Genomic DNA, 18517 nt, shown 5'->3' on the forward strand with positions numbered 1-18517 from the left:
TAAGAGAAAAAATTTGGTTCACTTTGGGTCAGGCATCCATCCCTGTTCCATTAGCTGTGGCTGGAAGTAGGGGTAGGGTTATGATGCAAAATGGTTGTCAAGAGCTCCTGACTCCTGTTGTGAGGGAGCAAAAGGGGGTCTCAGGAGATGGGCAGATACCCCAAAGGATCTCCACTGCAAATAAAACACATACACACACACTAATGTGAAATGCAGACATACGGCTGTGCATCAAGATATGTGTCTGTGGACGTGCAGCGAGGTGTCTGTGGATGTGCAGTGAGGTGTGTGTCTGTGGACGTGCAGGGAGGCGTGTGTCTGTGGACATGCAGTGAGGTGTGTGTCTGTGGACGTGCAGTGAGGTGTGTGTCTGTGGACGTGCAGGGAGGCGTGTGTCTGTGGACGTGCAGTGAGGTGTGTGTCTGTGGACGTGCAGGGAGGTGTGTGTCTGCGGACGTGCAGTGAGGTGTCTGTGGATGTGCAGTGAGGTGTGTCTGTGGACGTGCAGTGAGGTGTGTGTCTGTGGACGTGCAGGGAGGCGTGTGTCTGTGGACATGCAGTGAGGTGTGTGTCTGTGGACGTGCAGTGAAGTGTGTGTCTGTGGACGTGCATTTGCATTAATGAGGTGTGCTGTCGCCCTACATCTTATGATTCCAGTGAGAGGCAACCCCACTGTGTCAGTCTTTCAGGATCAAAACATTCAAGTTACCTTTGCTTCACTCCCTTTCTTTATTCTGTGTATCCAGTCTCTCATCAAGTCTGTCATTTGGAAATACCTTTTGGATTCGTTCTTTCCTCCACATCCAATGCACATGGCACTGACCTCGGCCAGGCCTTAGTCCCCTCATATCTAAGTTCCTGCAACGATTCCTGGCTGGCTCTCCGCTCATGGGCATTCTCTGTGTCACTACCCAGTTAATCTGCTGCATACCACCATTCCCTGGCTTAACAACTCCCTTTCCCACCAAATAAACCTCAGACTTCTTCCTTAGAATTTACAGCTCAAGCAGAAGTAATTTCTCCTTCTTATGTATCTCACCCCCCGCTCCCTTTGAGCCCTGCTTCATGGGTGCCTCTCCTGGTGAACTTATCACTTTAGACTTTGTAAAGCTATTCACATACATGTCTTAAGCCAGTGCTAAATGTACTGCAATTAGGGGAAGAATCCACATCCGGTCCATTTCTATATCGCTAAGGTGTCTGACACAGTTTCTAAGTGAATGATAAACAGCTGACAGTTGTGGCTTGCTTCTCTGCCTGACACACGGTAGACACACTTGATGTGCGGTACGCATTTACAGTCCTCACAGCAAGCCTGTAAGGTAAGTATGCGGTTAGATCCATCTCATGGAGGAGGAAGTAGGAGTTTAGAGAAGCTACTTACCCGGGATCTCACTGTCAGGGAGGCAGAGCCGGAAGAGGAAGGAATGAATGACTTTCTGGGATGTCTGTAGCTTAGGTACCTTATGGACCAGTCTATTTTTTCGGCAGGAAGCCTCTCAGGACCAGGCTTTGCTCCCTGTTCCAGGGCACACTCACCCCTGTGCCTGCCCCGCATGGTGCTCCCATAGGTGTGCTCTCCGCCTTCCCTGCCCTAATGCTCCGCTCCCCACTGAGGCTTCTCAACCCCTGGGTCCCTGTGAGTTCTCTCCAGTCCATGCTGTTCTCCTGCTCTTGCAGCCAGGCTAGCACTTGCTCATTTTCCAGTTTTTCACGCATGTTTAGCTGGTCTCCCCACAATGAGGACAGATTCTCAGGGGCAGGGAGCCCTGGCTCATATTGGCCCACAGCGTGCCTCCACCCCAGCTACTCACTCTCCCCTGAGTACCTTCAGAACTTTCTTTTTTAACCCCATCCTGTTCTGTTGGAAAGACATGCAAGGGAAAAGTTACTCCTGGGTAAGCGATAGATGTCCCTTCTTTTTCAGCTGAATCCAAATTCTGTTTTAGGAATCTCAGAAGCCAGCAGAAGCCAGGAAGACAAAGCTTTCAGTTCAGAAAATGTTGGAAACACACTTGTGTCAGAACCTGGACTGGAGGCTGGTGAGGATTCTCAGGAGCCATGGGCCTCCTCCCAGAGTTCCCTCTGCCTTTGCAGAGGGCCCAGCTGGCTTTGCTGCCCAGTTTCATCCCAGATGTGGGCTGTCATGGACCAGGAGCAGGGCTGAAAGCTCTGGCCCAGCCATAATAGCACCAAACCTCCAAACACGACAAGACCACCACTGCTGAGGACTGGTCCTAAATATTTCCTGCTAATTTTTCCAAAAACTAACATTCGAAGGGTCTCCAGGACAGTTTCTTTCCTTTTGATTTAATTGGAATTGCAGGTTTTTCAAGCTAGAGAGGTCATTAGGGGTCCTGGGATCTGTCCATCCCACAAAGGCCCAAGTTGAGGGGACTGAGGCAACATCACCAAGTCAATCGGTGCCCAGCTGGAGTTAGAGCCCCTCATCTATGATGGTCTTCCCCAGGTCTCAGGCTGTCCTGTCCCAGTGGCTGGCCTGTTTCTGCCATCCTCATTCCTCTCGTCACACCATATTCCTGTTTTCCAATTTCCTTTTAAGAAGGAATGTTTTATTTTTTGCAGTCCAAGTTACTGAGATATCATTTCCCCCCTTTGAACAAGCTCCTATTTATATAGTCCCACAAGGAAGCCTAAGGCTATTTTTAAACTGGAAATACATGTTAAAATTTGGCAAATTAATAATCCTAAATATCTCACATGTTTGAAGAGAATATTTAGCAAATCTTGACAAGACACTTAAGCAGTAATATTGTAGTCCTTGATCTATATCCAGCATGTGCTGTGTTTATTACATCTATGCACCTACATGAAATACTCCTTTAAAAATCTAGACCCAGGGGCTGGCCCAGTGGCATAGTAGTTAAGTTCATGTGCTCTGCTTTGGTGGACCGGGGTTCACAGGTTCAGATGCGGGGCACTGTCCTACACACCACTCATCAAGCCATGCTGTGGTGGTGTCCCACAAAACAGAGGAAGATTGGCATAGATATTAGCTCAGGAACAATCTTCCTCAAGCAAAAAGAGGAAGATTGGCAACAGATGTTAGTTCAGGGCCAATCTTCCTCACCAAAAAAATAAATAAAATGTAGAACCAATTATATACTTATTAAACTGTCTCTGTACTCAAGACAGATTAAGTCATGTGACTTCACCTAGTGTTTTAACAATGTTTAACCAATAGACATTTAAGTGAAACTTGCAAATAAAGTAACACTGACTGATGACAGAAAAAGGTTTCTATTTAGTACAGCTGAACTTTTTGAGAAAGCTTACCACTTGAATAGGAAAAGGATGCAGACCATTCATAGGAATCCATTTTCCTTGTTTTCATGCTGATGCGGCTGATCTCTGGAAGTCCCACTTCTCTGGGAGGTGCAGCCAGAATGCCGCATGACTGACATGGCACACTGGTCAGCACAGGTATTTTAAGTCTGGGACATCTGGTTCAGGAAGACTCCAGCAATTGCAATTCCAACTCTATTGGTGTCAACAATTGCTTATGGTCTAATTTCAAGACAACAAGACACTGACTTTGTTTGCTGTCACCATGGTGGTGTCAGTGGTCCCCACCAGATAGAGAATACAGTCAGATTCATCTCTGAGAGTTCTCCTTTGGGGCTCTCTCTTTATAGTCTTTGGACTTAAAACTTTGTCCTTGAGCAAAAGCAGGAGCATGTATCTTACTCCCCAAATGGAGCTCAACATGAGAAGCAATTTTCATGAATGGTTCCTTGAAGTACTAAGGGCCACAGCCCCAGGAAGGAGAAGTGAAGGATCCCATTTGTTCTCAGAGGCAAGGTGAGCCACTGTCCATAGAGATTCTGGGCAAACTGTGGGAGAAAAAGCCTGCTCTATCATAAATCACTGCTCTCTCCGTGAAGTTCCAGCTGTTTTCTAGATCCTTTGTCACAATTGGCAAACACCAGATTGGCGATGAGGCGTCTGCTGACCTGGGAACAGCACAAGTTCCTGTTGGCTGTTCCACTCCTTCGTGGTAATGAGCAATCACACGGGCTTCGCCACCTTCGTCTGTGTGACCTCACTAGAGGTGTCCCTCCCAATGATTCAGAAAATGGGGCCACTTCCTGTGGCTTCTGAATCACACATGGGGCCACCGGCTTAAAGCCACTGGCACAGTTTAACATTTGAAATGTTCTTTAAATGGTCCATATGGCTGGTGCCCTTAGTCAAGATTTGGTCATCTGGGTTTAGATCATATTTCTCAAGGAACTTGTCCACGACTGTGGGTAGGTTCAGAAGAAGAGTTCCCAACTCAGAGAACGTTACTTGTGGTGTGGGAAATGCTTTCTCCTGCTTTCAGAGTGCTGATTATTCCTTGAGCTGCTGCTATACTTACAGCCTGGCCTCAATACCTGAGATATTCTTTAAGCAAGAAAGCAAATAGCAGGGGCTGTCCCAGTGGCACAGCGGTTAAGTGCACATGTTCCGGTTCGGATCCCAGGTGTGGACATGGCACCACTTGGCAAGCCATGCTATGGTAGGCGTCCCACACATAAAGTAGAGGAAGACGGGCATGGATGTTAGCTCAGGGCTAATCTTCCTCAAAAAAAATCAAAAAAAAAAAAAAAAAAAAAGCAAGCAAATAACAGTTTTAATGACATACTTAACCAAAGGAAAAAAGCAGCTCATTTTGTTATAAAACGTATTTGTGTACTTTCTGTATACTTCTTGATATTTTACTGTGCATTTTAGTTTCATTCTTAGGACCATATTTTTAGAGTAGGTAGACCAACCTTCCTCAGCCTTTTGTTTTTTAAAATTTCATGTCATCTTTTGCTAAATACAGAAAATTTCCCCCTATTATCCCTGTCCCCAGTGATAATACTATCTATAGGCTTTACCTATAGAAAGAGGATATTTGTTCTACAGAGAGCAACAGATAAAATCTCTTTATAAGGGTCTTTCAAATTGTATTACTCCAATGGATTTTTTTTTTTTTTTGGTAAAACAAATAAACAAATAATATTTTCAACCATTGAAAGTAAACTATAAATTCATAGACACTGGTCTTTCCGCCTGAACTTGATGTTGTTTGAACCTGGCAGGAGAAAGCTTCAGACAGTGCCCTCTCCTGTCTTTTCTCAACCAGTGGCCCAACGTTTGCTCAGTTACCCAGGCCCCAAACCTGGGACTCCTCCTGGCCTCCCCTCACACCCCTACACACTTCACATCCAATCAGTCATCAAGTCCTGTTGACTCTGTTTTCTTTTGTTTGTCCTGTTTTGTTCTCAATGTACACTCTAATGGGGTCCAGTGGTTTGCAACCCCTTCTGTCTGTAAGACCTGTGAGACCTGTACACGGTACTTTGAAGATACTTGTGGAAGTGGCCCTATACAAGAGACCCACAGTTTTGCCAAGTTTGTCTGCCTACACTTTGGTTTGCTATGTGGCCCTGGAAAAGTAATAAATTAAGGTAATATACTAGATGCTCCCTTTATTAGTTTGTTATTGCTTCAAAACAAACTACCCCCCAACTCAGTACTTTAAACAATAATGTATTATTGTTTTATCAATCAAACAATAATGTATTATCACATGTCTGAGGGTTGGCTGAAGTTGGCTGATCTAAGCTAGACTTGGCTGGGAGGCTCAGCTGGACTTCCTTGTGCATCTGCAGTCAGCTGGGAGCTGGCTCATGTACACCAGGCTTAGCTGGGGCATCTCTGCTCCACATGTCTCTCATCCCCCTTGGAAGAGCAACCTAGTCAAAGCAAGTTCTTCTCAGGGTGACAGTGATGCTCCTTTTGAGCTGTCACTCTCCTAGCTGAAGCTGCTACCATCTCTTGCCTGGATTACAATGTTCAATCTAACCCGCCCGCCACCCCCCCCCCCCCCCCCGCGGCCAAGTTGGTTTCCCTGCATCCCTCCTAATCTATTCCCCCTATAGCAGTGTGACCTTTTAAAAATACAAATGCCATCCTTCTTAAAAACTTCAACAGCTCCTTACAGTCCTTTGGCCAAGGCTCCCAGGGCCTTCCACGGTGTGGTCCCTGACTTTCTACCAATCCTTGTCTGCCAGCCATCCTCAGCTTCTTTTAGTTCCTTGCATTGCACTTCCCCTCCACACTTCAGGGCTTTGCATATGCTATTCCTCTTGCCTAGAGAGCTCCTCTCCCTACCCTTTGCCCCGTCAACTCCTCCTCATTTAATCTTAAACTTCCACCTCCCTTCCTCAGGGAGGCCTTCCCTGAGCCCCACCATGAGCTCCTAGAGCACTGTATTTCACCCTTTGTAACGCTTGTCAGACCTGTCACTTTCTCATTGGCTTTCCCTGCTAGACTGCAAGCTCTGTGAAGGCAGAGGCTGTGTCTTGTATCCTGTGCTGGTCTCTCCTTGGCACCTGGCACTAGCTGGCTCTAAATCAATACTGAATGAATGACAAGAAAGATGAGAGAAAGGCCTGTAGGGGAAAGGGCCTGGATCTGCAAATGATAAAGAGATGCTCAGGATCTTAGTTTTCACACCTGCAGATTTGGGGGTTGGACTAGGTGATCTCTAATGTCTATCGGCTCTGATGCTTTGTCATCTCTGTAGACTTCACCCCAGCCTGTCCCCTTTGCTCCTGGTTGCACTACTGGTTGTATCTGGGGGCTTGAGATGTTGGGTGAGGCTCTGGATGAAGGGAATTAAAGGTAACTGCTCCTTGGTGGCAGGGCAGAGTAGATGGAAAGCAAGCCACATCAATTCCAGGACGATCATATTTCAGTTCCACAACACAGAGAACAATAGCTGTTGGGATAACATAGTCACGTACTTGGCCACATAAGATATTAAAACATTACAGCCAGACCAACCAAACGTTATCTCTAGGAAACAGCCATGCTTCGCCAATGGTTTTTTGTCTCAGCATAAATTACCTTATGGCAGTATTTCTTGTTGGCTAAATGTTGACACTGGAAAGTGATCTCTAAACCCCGGCCTGAATCCCACCTTCAGAACAGCTGCATCTACTAAAGAGTTCTGTGAGGCCGACAGAGATGGAGGGTCAGCTCTCTAACAATCCTCTCACCCCAAGTCCCTCAGCTGGGGTCTACTCAAGCAAGTGGAATGCCTTACTATGGAAACACAAGCAATAGTCTCCATGGGAATATCACTTTATTCAAAGCTCTAGGGTCAACTTTGGGTCCTCTGAATTGAGCAATTCCCAGGTGAGGCTCTGCCTGCTATACCTGCACCTGGAATTTGAGGGAGGATCAAGACCCTTGTTTGTGGCTTTTTATGTCACAGAATTCTCAGATCTTTCCACAGATTCCAAATGCATAATTTGATTTGAGTTACAAAATTTAGCTCCGTTTATTAAGGCTTTGGGCATGTTGAAACCTGTTCATGTGCTTCAATTGACATAAAAGCAAGCTGCTGTTAAAGGCCTGAAGAACAAGTTCAGTTTGCTGGGCCCACTGCCTCTGTGACTAAAATCGGGGCGGGGGAAAGTCTCCTGTGGAGCTGTTTTCCTGCCAGAAATTTCATACTGCGAGGGGAAAGGTTGCAATCGGGACTTGGGTTTCCAAGGGGCAGCTGCTTTAATGAATGAAGTATAAATCAGAGGTGACATCCGTTAGCACGGCTGTCGGATGTAGTTGTTGCTGAAGGACCACGTCCTCTACTGAGGCAGGGTGGAAAAGTGCCCCCGGCTCACAGACAAGGGCCAGGAGACTGCCCGAGACAGTCTGATGAGACATCTCTGATGTTCACCGTCTGTGGAACAGTTAGTCTCACACCACAGCCCCCAGACTGTGTGGGGACTTTTCAGAGGGTAACAGATCCAGAACTGCACTGGTCTCACAGGTGCACAAGACTATCCATGGGCAAAAGCATCCTGAAATCACAAGTTGTATTGGCAAATAGAATACTACATGTTTAATCTATTTTGAATGCACCATTACAACAAAACGTATAATCCATAGATGAGATGGATAGACACAATGTTGTGCCATGAGAGTGAGGAGGATGTGTACTCAGACTGCTCAGGCTCGACTCACAGGACAGTGAGAATTAAAATGGCTCAGGAACAGGTTCGGTGACACTGTCGTGGCTATTTTAGGACCTGTAAATATTTATATGAGCCTGTACCAAACCTAAACACATAAGTAATGAATTCACTTACTACTGTTTACAAACAGAAATAAGAAGTCACTTGGACAGTGCCTGGGTCCCTCATAAACTCCCCAGAAGTCAAGTCAGTCACCTAATACCTTCTTTCCATGTTTTGAACTGATATATAAATGATATCTTTATTACCCATAACATACTCAAAGAGCAGAGTTTCCTGAACTGGCTAAACATTAAAAACAGAGAATGCTTTAAAAATGTATATATAAATTATTGTGCCTCACCTCTCACTCACTAAGTCAGAATCCAAGGAGTGAAGTGCCAAGATACTTGTGTTTTTAGAAACGCTCAAACTCTCCGGGTGATTCTGACTTGGTGAGTGAGCTCGGGGAAGCAGTGCTGAGAGCGGCACCTCTCAGCCTTCAGTGTGTGCTGGAGTCGCTGCGATGTGTTCCACTGACAATTCTGATTAAAGTCTTGGGGTGGGGCCTGAGATTTTGCATTTCCAACAGGCCCCCAGGTGGGGCAGACATTGCTGATCCTCAGACCACATGCTGAGTAGCCAGGTTGTGAAGTACCCTGTCTCCAGGTGTGTGTCCACACGTGGGCCACCTTTGTGGTTGCATGGGCCCAGGTATAAATCACAGGGTGCATCTTCCAGACCTTCGGCCCTTCCCTACTCCCTGGTGTCCCCTAAATCTCTGGTGCTTGCACTTGCCTTCACAAAGGGAGGACTCAGCTCAGGGCTGGATGCTCCTGTTGGCCTTCCTCCCCCGCCCCCCGCAGGACCTGCATCAGCAGGAAACGAAAGTGCATTTATGAAGATGAGTCTATCTGGTATAGAAGGCTGAGGGAGACAATTCTGTTTATTGTCAAGGATCAAAAAACAAAGTCTGGAAATGCTCTGTATAAGTGGTGATGAGCTACAAAGGAGGGGTGGGGTGGAGAGGAGACACAATAATACACAGCATTATTGTGAGTGAACTCCAGCTCCTCATTCTAACACTTGAACCAAGGAGAGACAGCCATCCTTTTTCACTAAGGCTGCAGAAGAACGGAAACCTCACTCAGTTTATCAGCTCCTACGGGGCAGGCAGAGCAAGAAGCTATTTTAAGCTGATGGAAGAGGCCATTCGTGGTCTGTTGGGAGCCCCCATCCCAAGCATAGAATGGATGCTGAAGGTGGTCCATGGCTACCGGTAGTGGCTGGTCCCGGCTCGCTAGGTCCTGGGCTTCTCCTGAGTCTCAATGATAAGCTTGTCAGTCGAATACAGTTGGCCAATGTGGACCTGAAGGCAAAGAAAAGACACAGATCAAGAACCATGGGACTCCATTCACTGTGAAAAGTCAGAAAGAGCATTTTTAACATTTAAATGCAAATGTATGCTATCACAGAGCTGTCCCCTGCTGGAAACTGGACTGTGGGGCAAAGTGTAGTCATCAGATTTGCCTTTGCTAATTCCCTGTACCATCTAATTCCCACTACCCTCACTGTGAGAACATGTTAGAGATCCACACACTCACTCCTTCTTGCCTTTGAAATGGCACCAGCAGCCGAAGCCTGGGTTTCTTGGGCTGTCCTGAGCTTGGTGAGACTATCCACCAGGTTCCCCAGCTGGTGGCTGGAGGGAGAGCCATCCAGATGTGTGCACAACAACTCCTCACCTAAGAGGACCACCATCCTTTAGAACTGTTTCTTCCATAAGGAGAAACTTCCAGCATAAAGCAGCATGTGTTTTGTCTATTTTGGGCTAGAGAAAGGGTGGCATTAAGGGTGATGCAAATGATATGGGGACACCTGACTTGGTGTGGCTGAGGACAGCAGTCTCTTTATTCACCTCCTGCCTCTCCTCTTTCCTGCCCTTTTCTTTTTAAGTGTCCTCTTAAATGAAGTGTCTCTGTTAGTGCCCAAATGTTCCCACTGTCCCAGGTGGATGCTGGAGCCATAACCTAGGGCCACAGAAGGTGACTGGTCCTTCCTTTTGAACAAAGGGTCTTCATCACAATTTTTCTCCAAAAGTATGTGATACTTTCTTAGGAGCAGGTAGAATTGGTGAAGAAAGGATTTCAGAGCAGTTGGCCACTGTCTGTGGGTAATCTGGGGTGACTAACTGATCTTTAAGTAAATGAGGAAACTCCCAAAGGCTAGAGCAGCCACCAGAGTGGCCAGAGGTCAGCTTCAAGACCCTCAGGTGGCTTCCCTTCTTGCCTTAATACCCTATTTCAAAATGGTGACCCAGGAAAAGGGGAGATTATGTCACTACTAAGGTACACCAATGACAGCCCCAGTAGACCATCTGAATTTTTCCATTTTCCCATGCCATTTGCTACATCTTCCTAGCTGGTGAAGCATGCATGTCTGTTACTCTGTGGCCCACAGTCCTGGCAGACAACAGTGCTCAGCAGACCACTGACGAGTGAAAGAGAAAGAAGGGGGCCAAGGGAAATGGGGAACAAATGGCTGTGTGCAGCGGAGACGGAGAGACAGGGCAGGGGTCTTTCTTTTAAGTGCAATGCCAGTCACCTGCTGCACACTAGGAACAGGTGTTTGTTGAATGAAAGACCCAGCGAACCCTAGAGGAGGCCTCAAAGAGCAGCCACAGCCCCCAGTTATCAGACAGACAAGCGGTGAGCACCTGCTGCGCCAGGCACTGTGGTCAGGCGAGACATGAGGACGTGACTCCTGCCCTCAGGAAGCTCCGAGTCTGGGAGGGGAGACAGACAAGAAAGGAGGTGATCACCCTACGGTCCAGTAGGTGCTACCAACGTGGGCAACATGCAGGACTAGAGGAATACAGCAGGAGACGGGGCTCAGCCGGAGGGGGTTCAAAGACTTCCCAGGGGAGATGGCTTTGAAGTGAGGCCTCAGAGGAGTTCAGCGGGCTGAGTAGCAGACCCAGGGACTAGGGAGAAGCACATTGCAGATGGAGGGATGGCACCCACAGAGGCAGCAGGCTGCGAACGCACATGATGCATCTGGGCTTATGGAGAACGTCAAAGACGTCATAGGCTGTGAATGTGGATGGCAGGTGGGTAGAGAAGAGAGAGAATAAGAGGAAGGGAGGCTATGGCCAAATCAGGGATGCCAAACTCATTCTCAGGAAAATTTTTAAAAATTAAAAATAGAAGACTGACTTACTCAGATTTGTGGTTAAAAAGATCACTTCACTAAGGTGTGAAGGCAAACAGCAGGTACAGAGCTGGGCAGGCCAGGGAAATACGTGGGTGATGTACAGAAGAGAGAACCAACAAGATCAAGATCAAGATCAAGTTCAAGATCAATCCCCGTAGACAAGAATTACCACTCTCATTGTTCTGGTGAGGAATGAAGGCTCAGAGAGGTCAACTCATGGAGGAGCAAAGACCTGAATCTACATCTGCTGACCCCTGTCCAGTGCTTTTCCCAAAACGTTGTTCCTCTTCCATTTCCCTAGCCAATGCTGATTCTTTTTAACATTAATTACATGTAACTTTAACACAGTTGTAGCAATCACAAAAACTTCAATGAAGGGGTGAAAAAACATTTATTAAAATTTAAGATAACCACATTATATAATTGTGGCCTACCCAATATCTGTCTCTCCTTTTTCCTTACTGGGGACAATATATACATCCAAAAGACTATATTGTCCAGCCTCCCTTGTAGCTAGAGGAGGCCAATGAGGTGTTAGCTTCTGGGGAAGTTCTTTAAAGGGGGCTGCCTCAGCTCAGGAGCACTCCACTGCCTCTCCTTACTTTGCCTCCTTTCTGCTTGGAATATGAACCTGATGGCTGGAACATCAGCAGCCATCCAGCACCGTGAGATAAGTTTGATATGGGAGCCACACACTAAGGATGACGGACAGAAAGAAGATGCCCAGGTTTTTGATGACCATGGAGCCACCATACCAGCCCTGGAAAGCTTAATGTCAACTTTTTTTTGGCTGAGAGAAAAATAAACCTCCATTTTTTTTAGAGCTGTTGTTATTTGGGTTTCTTGTTATACACACCTAAACTAAATCCTAACTGATATGAATGCATATTGTGAATTTTAATCGTAGATCATATGACTATTGAAAAAGAAGTCGCTGCAGAGAAGGAGGTGAGCTGTGCCCTAGGATAAGTAGAAACAATATCCCTATCACCTGGCAAGGTGCCATTAACAGACAGCCTGGAAATTTCTGAAGTTAAAATTTAAAACTACACAAGCACTTTATGAAGATCTTGTTATTTTTCCCTAAATATTGGCTTTAGAGTATGTGGCTATTAATATTTTGGTATTTTTCTGTCTAGTCTTTTAATTCACAGATTTAAAATGCATGTGTGTGTGTATGAGTAAACAAATACACAATATTTAAATTGGGAATCATATCATAACTTGCTTTTTCTACTTAACTTCATATTATAATCCTTATGTCACTAAATGTTCTCTGAAAGGATATTTTTAATAACTTCATAATATTCCATTGTAAAGATATACTTTATTTAATCATTGTCATATGGACATTTACATTGTTTCCACTTAGCGCTGGGATTACCATTCTTATGTATAAATCTTTTATAGCATCTCTGATTTTTTTTTCTTATAAAAGGTTTCTAGAAGTGGAATTATTAGGTAAACGGGTATGAATATTTTTATGGTTCCTGATAGATCTTGCAAAACTATTTTCCAAAAAGAGTCATTTGTTTGACAGCTCCCTTTGTGGACCCTTTGAAGGCCCAGCAGCACATCCATCACAGAATGAACACGCCTCCTCCCAGGGGTCTCACTGTGTGGACGCCGCATGTGCTAATGGCCACCTTCCTTCCCGGTGGATGGGCTAGAACAAGAACACAGGGCTCTCTGCTGCATGCTCTTCTGCTGTGTTCCTAACAGAAGGCCCACGAACACAGTTAACACATGACGAGTTTCTCAAAGTCCACCATCTGAAGCGTGGAGCCTTTGGGGGTAGCTGCTCTCTTGAAAGAAACGCAGTTGTGATAATGGGGTGAGCTAGTTCCAATCAAGCTCCACGTAAAAGGCTCCAAAGAAAGCTACAGAATGAAAAGCAACGGGGTGACCCAAAGAGCTCAAGTTTTAGAAAACTTTAAATCAAAACAAATCTTAAAATTCATAGTCTGTTTTGACAGGAGTATGAATTAGATTTTAAAAATTCCATTCCGATAGAACACTTTTATGGCTCTTTGGGGAAAGAGAAAGAATGAAATCAGATCTTAATGTTAATAGTGTTAAGAGGGCACAAAGATTAATATCCTTCCATCCATGCAGGCCCCTTGGTTGATGTTTGCAGTCCTCTGACGGCCGTCCACCCTCTCATGTCAGTGAGCTTGTCACTGACTGCCAGGAGACCTTGGGGCTTCTAACTTCTGTGTCTTTGCTCAGGCCACTTCACCAAGAAAGGCTCACTCCATGTCTACCAGGCAAAAGCCCAGCTACCCTTTGGGCCAATGGTTGAAGCTTCCCTTGGCCTGCTCTGCAGAAGGGGCTCTCTCGCCTGGGAACACTTACTGCACGTATCTGTGCCACTCGGGTGACACTCATGCAGCCTTGTACCATCATCATTTGTGTGCCTGTTTCAGTTACTCTGTGTGAGTATCAGTGACTGATGGGGAGTAGGAAAAAGGAGGGGCTTATGTTCTACTTGACTTAGCTGCCTCATAGCATAGTTTAGGATAGTGCCACGCACGTAGAAGGTGCTCAGTAAGTACTTGATAACTAAAAATACCACTGTCTGGTATCCCTGCTTATAAGGCTCTATGTCTAATGGTTCTAAAACCCAGATCTATAAGTGATCATAAAGTGCTTTGGCGGAGAGCTACTAGTGGAAATATGGAACTGATAAAGGCAAGTTAACAAAAATAGCAATAGGACCATTTACTGTAAAAGAATGTTCACTCACTGTTAAGCAAAATCAAATGATTTAAATTTGGCCCAGCAGAAGGTTTAAGGCTATAATCCAGGGCTATGAGGGAGCAACCTAGAGCAATTACAGAAGAGGTAAGGGAAATATTCAGTTCACATAGAGAAGAAATATTAAAAAGTTATCTCAATGAGGGCTATAGAGACGAGGCAATAAATGTTTGTGTAACTGTTGTGTCACATTTATTTAGGCTATAAAATGTGTCAGCATGCATCAGGGGGCCAGGTGGGGACGGATGCTGCAGTGCTAATGACAGAGCATGTTGCTTCCAAGCTGCAGGTGAGAGGAACTGGTCAATGGAAGTGAGGAGGCGCAATTAACAGCTCCAATTTACAGTCCCTCCGGAATCCCAAACTGACTTATACAGCCGTGCATAAATTGGTCATTAAAGCTGATCACACCTTTATTCTATAAACTTTAGGAGTTAGCATTAGAGTCCATTAGAAAAATACACAGATTACTCAACTGCAAGTAGATGGGATGACTGGATGGCCCAGAAACACTTATGAGCTCTGAGACTCATTAGACAAATAACCTGCTGGGGAGGAAGAAGTAGGATCCAGGAAAATAAAATTTAGTACAATGTTTCAGGTCTTCATTGCTTACTCATCTGAAGCAATGCGCTGTCTCCAGTGCAACACATCTCGATCTGATTTTGACCCAGAGGAGCTGGGCTCAATCACCAGGGATGGGGGAGGTGGGGCCTCTGCTACTCCCTGCCTATTTCACAGGGTTGTTCCGAGAATCAAATGAGATACTAGACTTGAAGAAAATGCACCAATTGCCCCAAATACTTCCTAGGGCCCAAATACATTAAATGCCTTCCTGCTGTTGGAGGATTAAATAAGAACGGCACCAGGTATGCAGTAATGAAGGGTTGTTAAATGTTACTTATGTGCACAGCATTGTGCAAGGCCTGTCTGTTGTCAAGTTGAATACCACAGGGTCTCAGATCCTGACCTCAAGGACCTCCAAAATGCCTCACTCTCTCGTCATAGAGTGTATGATTCTGTACTTATTAAACTCCCCTGCACTGTGGAGAGAGGGTGTCAGTGATGCCCAAGACCACCACCTGGTTTTGAATTGGAACTTTCTGGGCTGGACTTGAGGACTGACTGCCAAGTCCATTCTTTCCTCGCCTCTGCTCTAGGCCACAGCTTCCGGTCCAGGTAGGGCCCATGATACTTCTAGCTGGTTAGTGCAGTTTGGTATGAAAAGGAGGTGCCCCTGGTCACTGAAAAGTTATGGGAGAGACATTGACATCTGGCTTTGCTGGTGAAGGCAAGGGGTAGGACTGTCCCTGCTCTCTTCCCTCTCTGAAGTGGTAAAACCACCCAGGCAGGGATGGTTCCCTGTTCAATGGGGGATAGTGCCAAATCTTGCCCCTGGCATTGTAATAATTATACTATAACTATTAATGATGGTAATGCTATTACTACTAAAAAGTAATAATGATAACGATGATGAAAGTAATGGTAACATTTAATGAGCATTTCTTTGTGCTAGGCACTGTTCTAAGCATTTAATTAACTAAATCAATTAATATAAAGTGTTTAATTCTAATCTCACAACAACTTTATGATAAAGATACCATTATCGTCATCAATTTACAGGCTTTTTACAAGCAAACTCCACCTTTGGTGTTTAGTTTCCATATTTGGAAGGAGAGTAGCTGCTCAGATGGGCATGCCTTTCCATTTTCACATATAAGAAGCCAGCATCTGAGTGGATCACACTGAAAATATGAGAAAAGAGATTAACAAAAGTTACAACAACAAAAATAACACACCTAGAAAATCTTAATAAGAAATGCGTGTGATTTTTAGAAAGAAAATCATAAAACTTAGAAATATAAATTTGAATGAAATGAGAGATATACCATGTTCATGGAAATACTGAATCATAAAAATGTTAATCTTTTGCCAAATTAATTTATGTTTAACACAATGATGATAAAAATCCTAACAGGATTTTTTGAGATACTTGGCAAAATGACTTTAATGTTTATTTGAATGAATATGAAGACAAGAATAAGAAAGAACATTTTGAAAAGAAAGATATTAAAGCATTTTTGAGATACAATTAAAACACTGTGGCACTAGCCCAAAGAGAGAGAAATGAACAGAATAGAAGAGGGAGTTAGAAACGAGATCCTATTATACAGAAGTAATTAATACACAAAATCATACTCATGGGGGCTTGGGGCTTGGCTTGAAGAGGCTTCAGTAACTAGAACATTTCTTTGAAGTCTCATATTGATCTTCATGTAAATGGTGTATTCTGCTCCATATGCATTTATGCTCATTTTAGTATAAAAATGTTTTTAGTATAAAAATGTCAAGTAACTCTGGCCTTTCTAGAAGACGCACTTTATTTGTCATGTACCTTTGCCTCCTGACATACTTTCCTAAGATAGCTACATTTGACTGGGCCTTTGGAACACTCCCCAAAACCTTTAGAGTCACCAATACAATGAATCTTTGATAGTAGAATTACAATTTTTGGCCTCCTATCAGACCATACTTTCTGCTGCCTGCTGCCTGCTGCCTGCCGCCTGTTCACCTGTCCAGCAGAAGGAGAGCACATTTGTGCCCTTCCTCTGGCCTGAACAACATCAGATAGCTTTCCAGGCTGCTTGCATTCTTTCTGGTGAGATCGCAGTGTGGAGAGTTGCTGTCACAGCCTTGCCATAATCAAGTCACCTGCTATAATAAACATTTTTCAAATAGACCACTTTTATCACACTTTATGCTTCCTAATAATTTTTTCAAGAAGAAAACTGAAATAGGAATACATGAACTTCTATATAATTTTTTTCAGTCTCTTCTATTTAGCAATAAGAGGTATTATGAAACCCGAATTTATAAATATAGGTCACATGGTCTTCCCCTAAATATAGCTCTCGAAGCAGATGCCTTTTTTCCTTTCTAGAATTCAGTAGTCTAAGATGTTTTTCAAAATGTTTACATATAACAACATTACTACTTTTAATTTTCCCATTATTTTATGCCATAGAAGATGCCTGAAATGTTCAAACTGGATCTTTGAAAATTCAGTCAACAATTAAATGTACTAGTAGAGAAAGGCCAGTTCAAAGAACCCAGGGATGGGTCCTTTTGTGTTCTCTTTTCCCATACACACACTATCTCCATTCAACTCTGTAAGCCTTGAATTTTAGATATTAGATATTCCTAATGTGGAGAGTGGTGGTGAGGAGTTACCTCTTATTTCCTCTGTGATGTGTCTGGCAGTGAGGAACAAATTCCTATCTCTTCCCTAAATCCCATGTCACAGTTAAAAATGTATCTCATCCTTGCTTCCAGGGACAAGAGAGAAACTAGATGCAGGAGTGTGTACTCTCATTAGCACGACCACACGTCCAGTTTACACCTATTGTCCCAGCGTGATTATTAATAGAGCCTTCTTTCCCTCTCAAGGGTCTGGATGATGAATTATATGGTTGCCCTAATTCTAATGCATTGTTTTCAGATTTCTGGGCCATTCTGTTGTTTTTCTGCATGTCTGAGGTTCAGTTAAAAAAAAAAAAAAAGCCCACCATGTCATAGTCTCTGTATTCCAGGCCTTTAGGGTAAAGGAAATCAAGCTGTTTTAATTGATCTCAGAGAACCATGGCCTCAGAGGAGACTGAAGTTGTGGGCAGCTGGCAGGGGTTGCCATTCCATCAAGCATACTTGCCCCTCTGTAGGAATAAACCCTTTTTGAACAGATGTGCATATAAAGCAGTGGTTCCTAACAAGGACTGGGCCTCAGAACCACAGGGTCAGCTCTCCAAAATACATGTGGCTGGGGCCCCACTCATGTAACTTCTCATTAGGGATGTGGGGGATGGGATCCAATGCATGTGACATCATTCCCTTGCGTTGGACTGTCACCCTGAGAAGGAGCACTAATCTAAGGGGATTGAGGCTGAGCATTTATTAATATTTTTAAATTATCAGTTTTTTTTTTTTCTAGTGGGTGAATCCTTTTCCAAAAAAACAGACAAAAAACCAGGGTTGATATGTACCCACTATGGTGTTTTTCTCTCATGTCCATATGGGTTTTCTTTTCAACCTGACTTCTGGGTGAGGGAGAGAGAAGGGGGCCCAGTTAATCAGATATGTTGGTATAGATCTGACCCCAATGTTGTTTAAGGTTTAATATCATTCCCGGAAGGCTCCTCAGCCCTGGAAAAGTGAGAATGTGGCTGACCATTTGTCCTAATGTCCCTGGATATCACGTGGCAGGTCCCTGCAGGGATGGGACCCAAGGAATACAAGACTGTTCGAAAAGAAGAAGTAGATCTGTGTGTCCTGACATGAAAAGATGCTGAGCTTGAAAAGGGGCAAGTTGTAGAAAAATGTGTGGACTTTGATCTCTTGTTTGTTTGTTTCTTTTGTTTCCCATCATTTCTTTCATGAGCGCGACTTCAGCCCGTGAGAGGGAGGTAGGGCAGCGGCCACCAGCCACGGCCTGCAGTCAGAAACGGTTGCGTGTGGGATTGTTGGAGAGAAACTTTCCA

At 44.5% G+C, this 18517-nt stretch overlaps 1 protein-coding gene across 9 annotated transcripts in view; it reads right to left on the bottom strand.

Annotated features, from left to right (window-relative positions):
* Window positions 1-18517, bottom strand: part of LYRM4 (LYR motif containing 4) — a 192593-nt gene that overhangs the window by 20647 nt on the left and 153429 nt on the right. For 3 of the 9 annotated variants that reach the window (XM_070244908.1, XM_070244909.1, XM_070244907.1), the window contains 2 exons: window positions 11235-11295; window positions 10694-10800 (listed from right to left, as the gene is read on the bottom strand). In XM_070244908.1, the coding sequence (XP_070101009.1) occupies window positions 10709-10800; window positions 11235-11295 (153 nt within the window). In that variant the 3' untranslated portion in view covers window positions 10694-10708. Of the gene's footprint in view, window positions 1-3297; window positions 4582-8943; window positions 9385-10693; window positions 10801-11234; window positions 11296-18517 lie in introns of those variants that run through there. The other 6 variants (XM_070244911.1, XM_070244912.1, XM_001489627.6 and 3 more) reach the window with 3 other exon arrangements.

Source organism: Equus caballus, chromosome 20, assembly GCF_041296265.1.
Source record: "Equus caballus isolate H_3958 breed thoroughbred chromosome 20, TB-T2T, whole genome shotgun sequence".
NCBI lineage: Eukaryota > Metazoa > Chordata > Mammalia > Perissodactyla > Equidae > Equus > Equus caballus.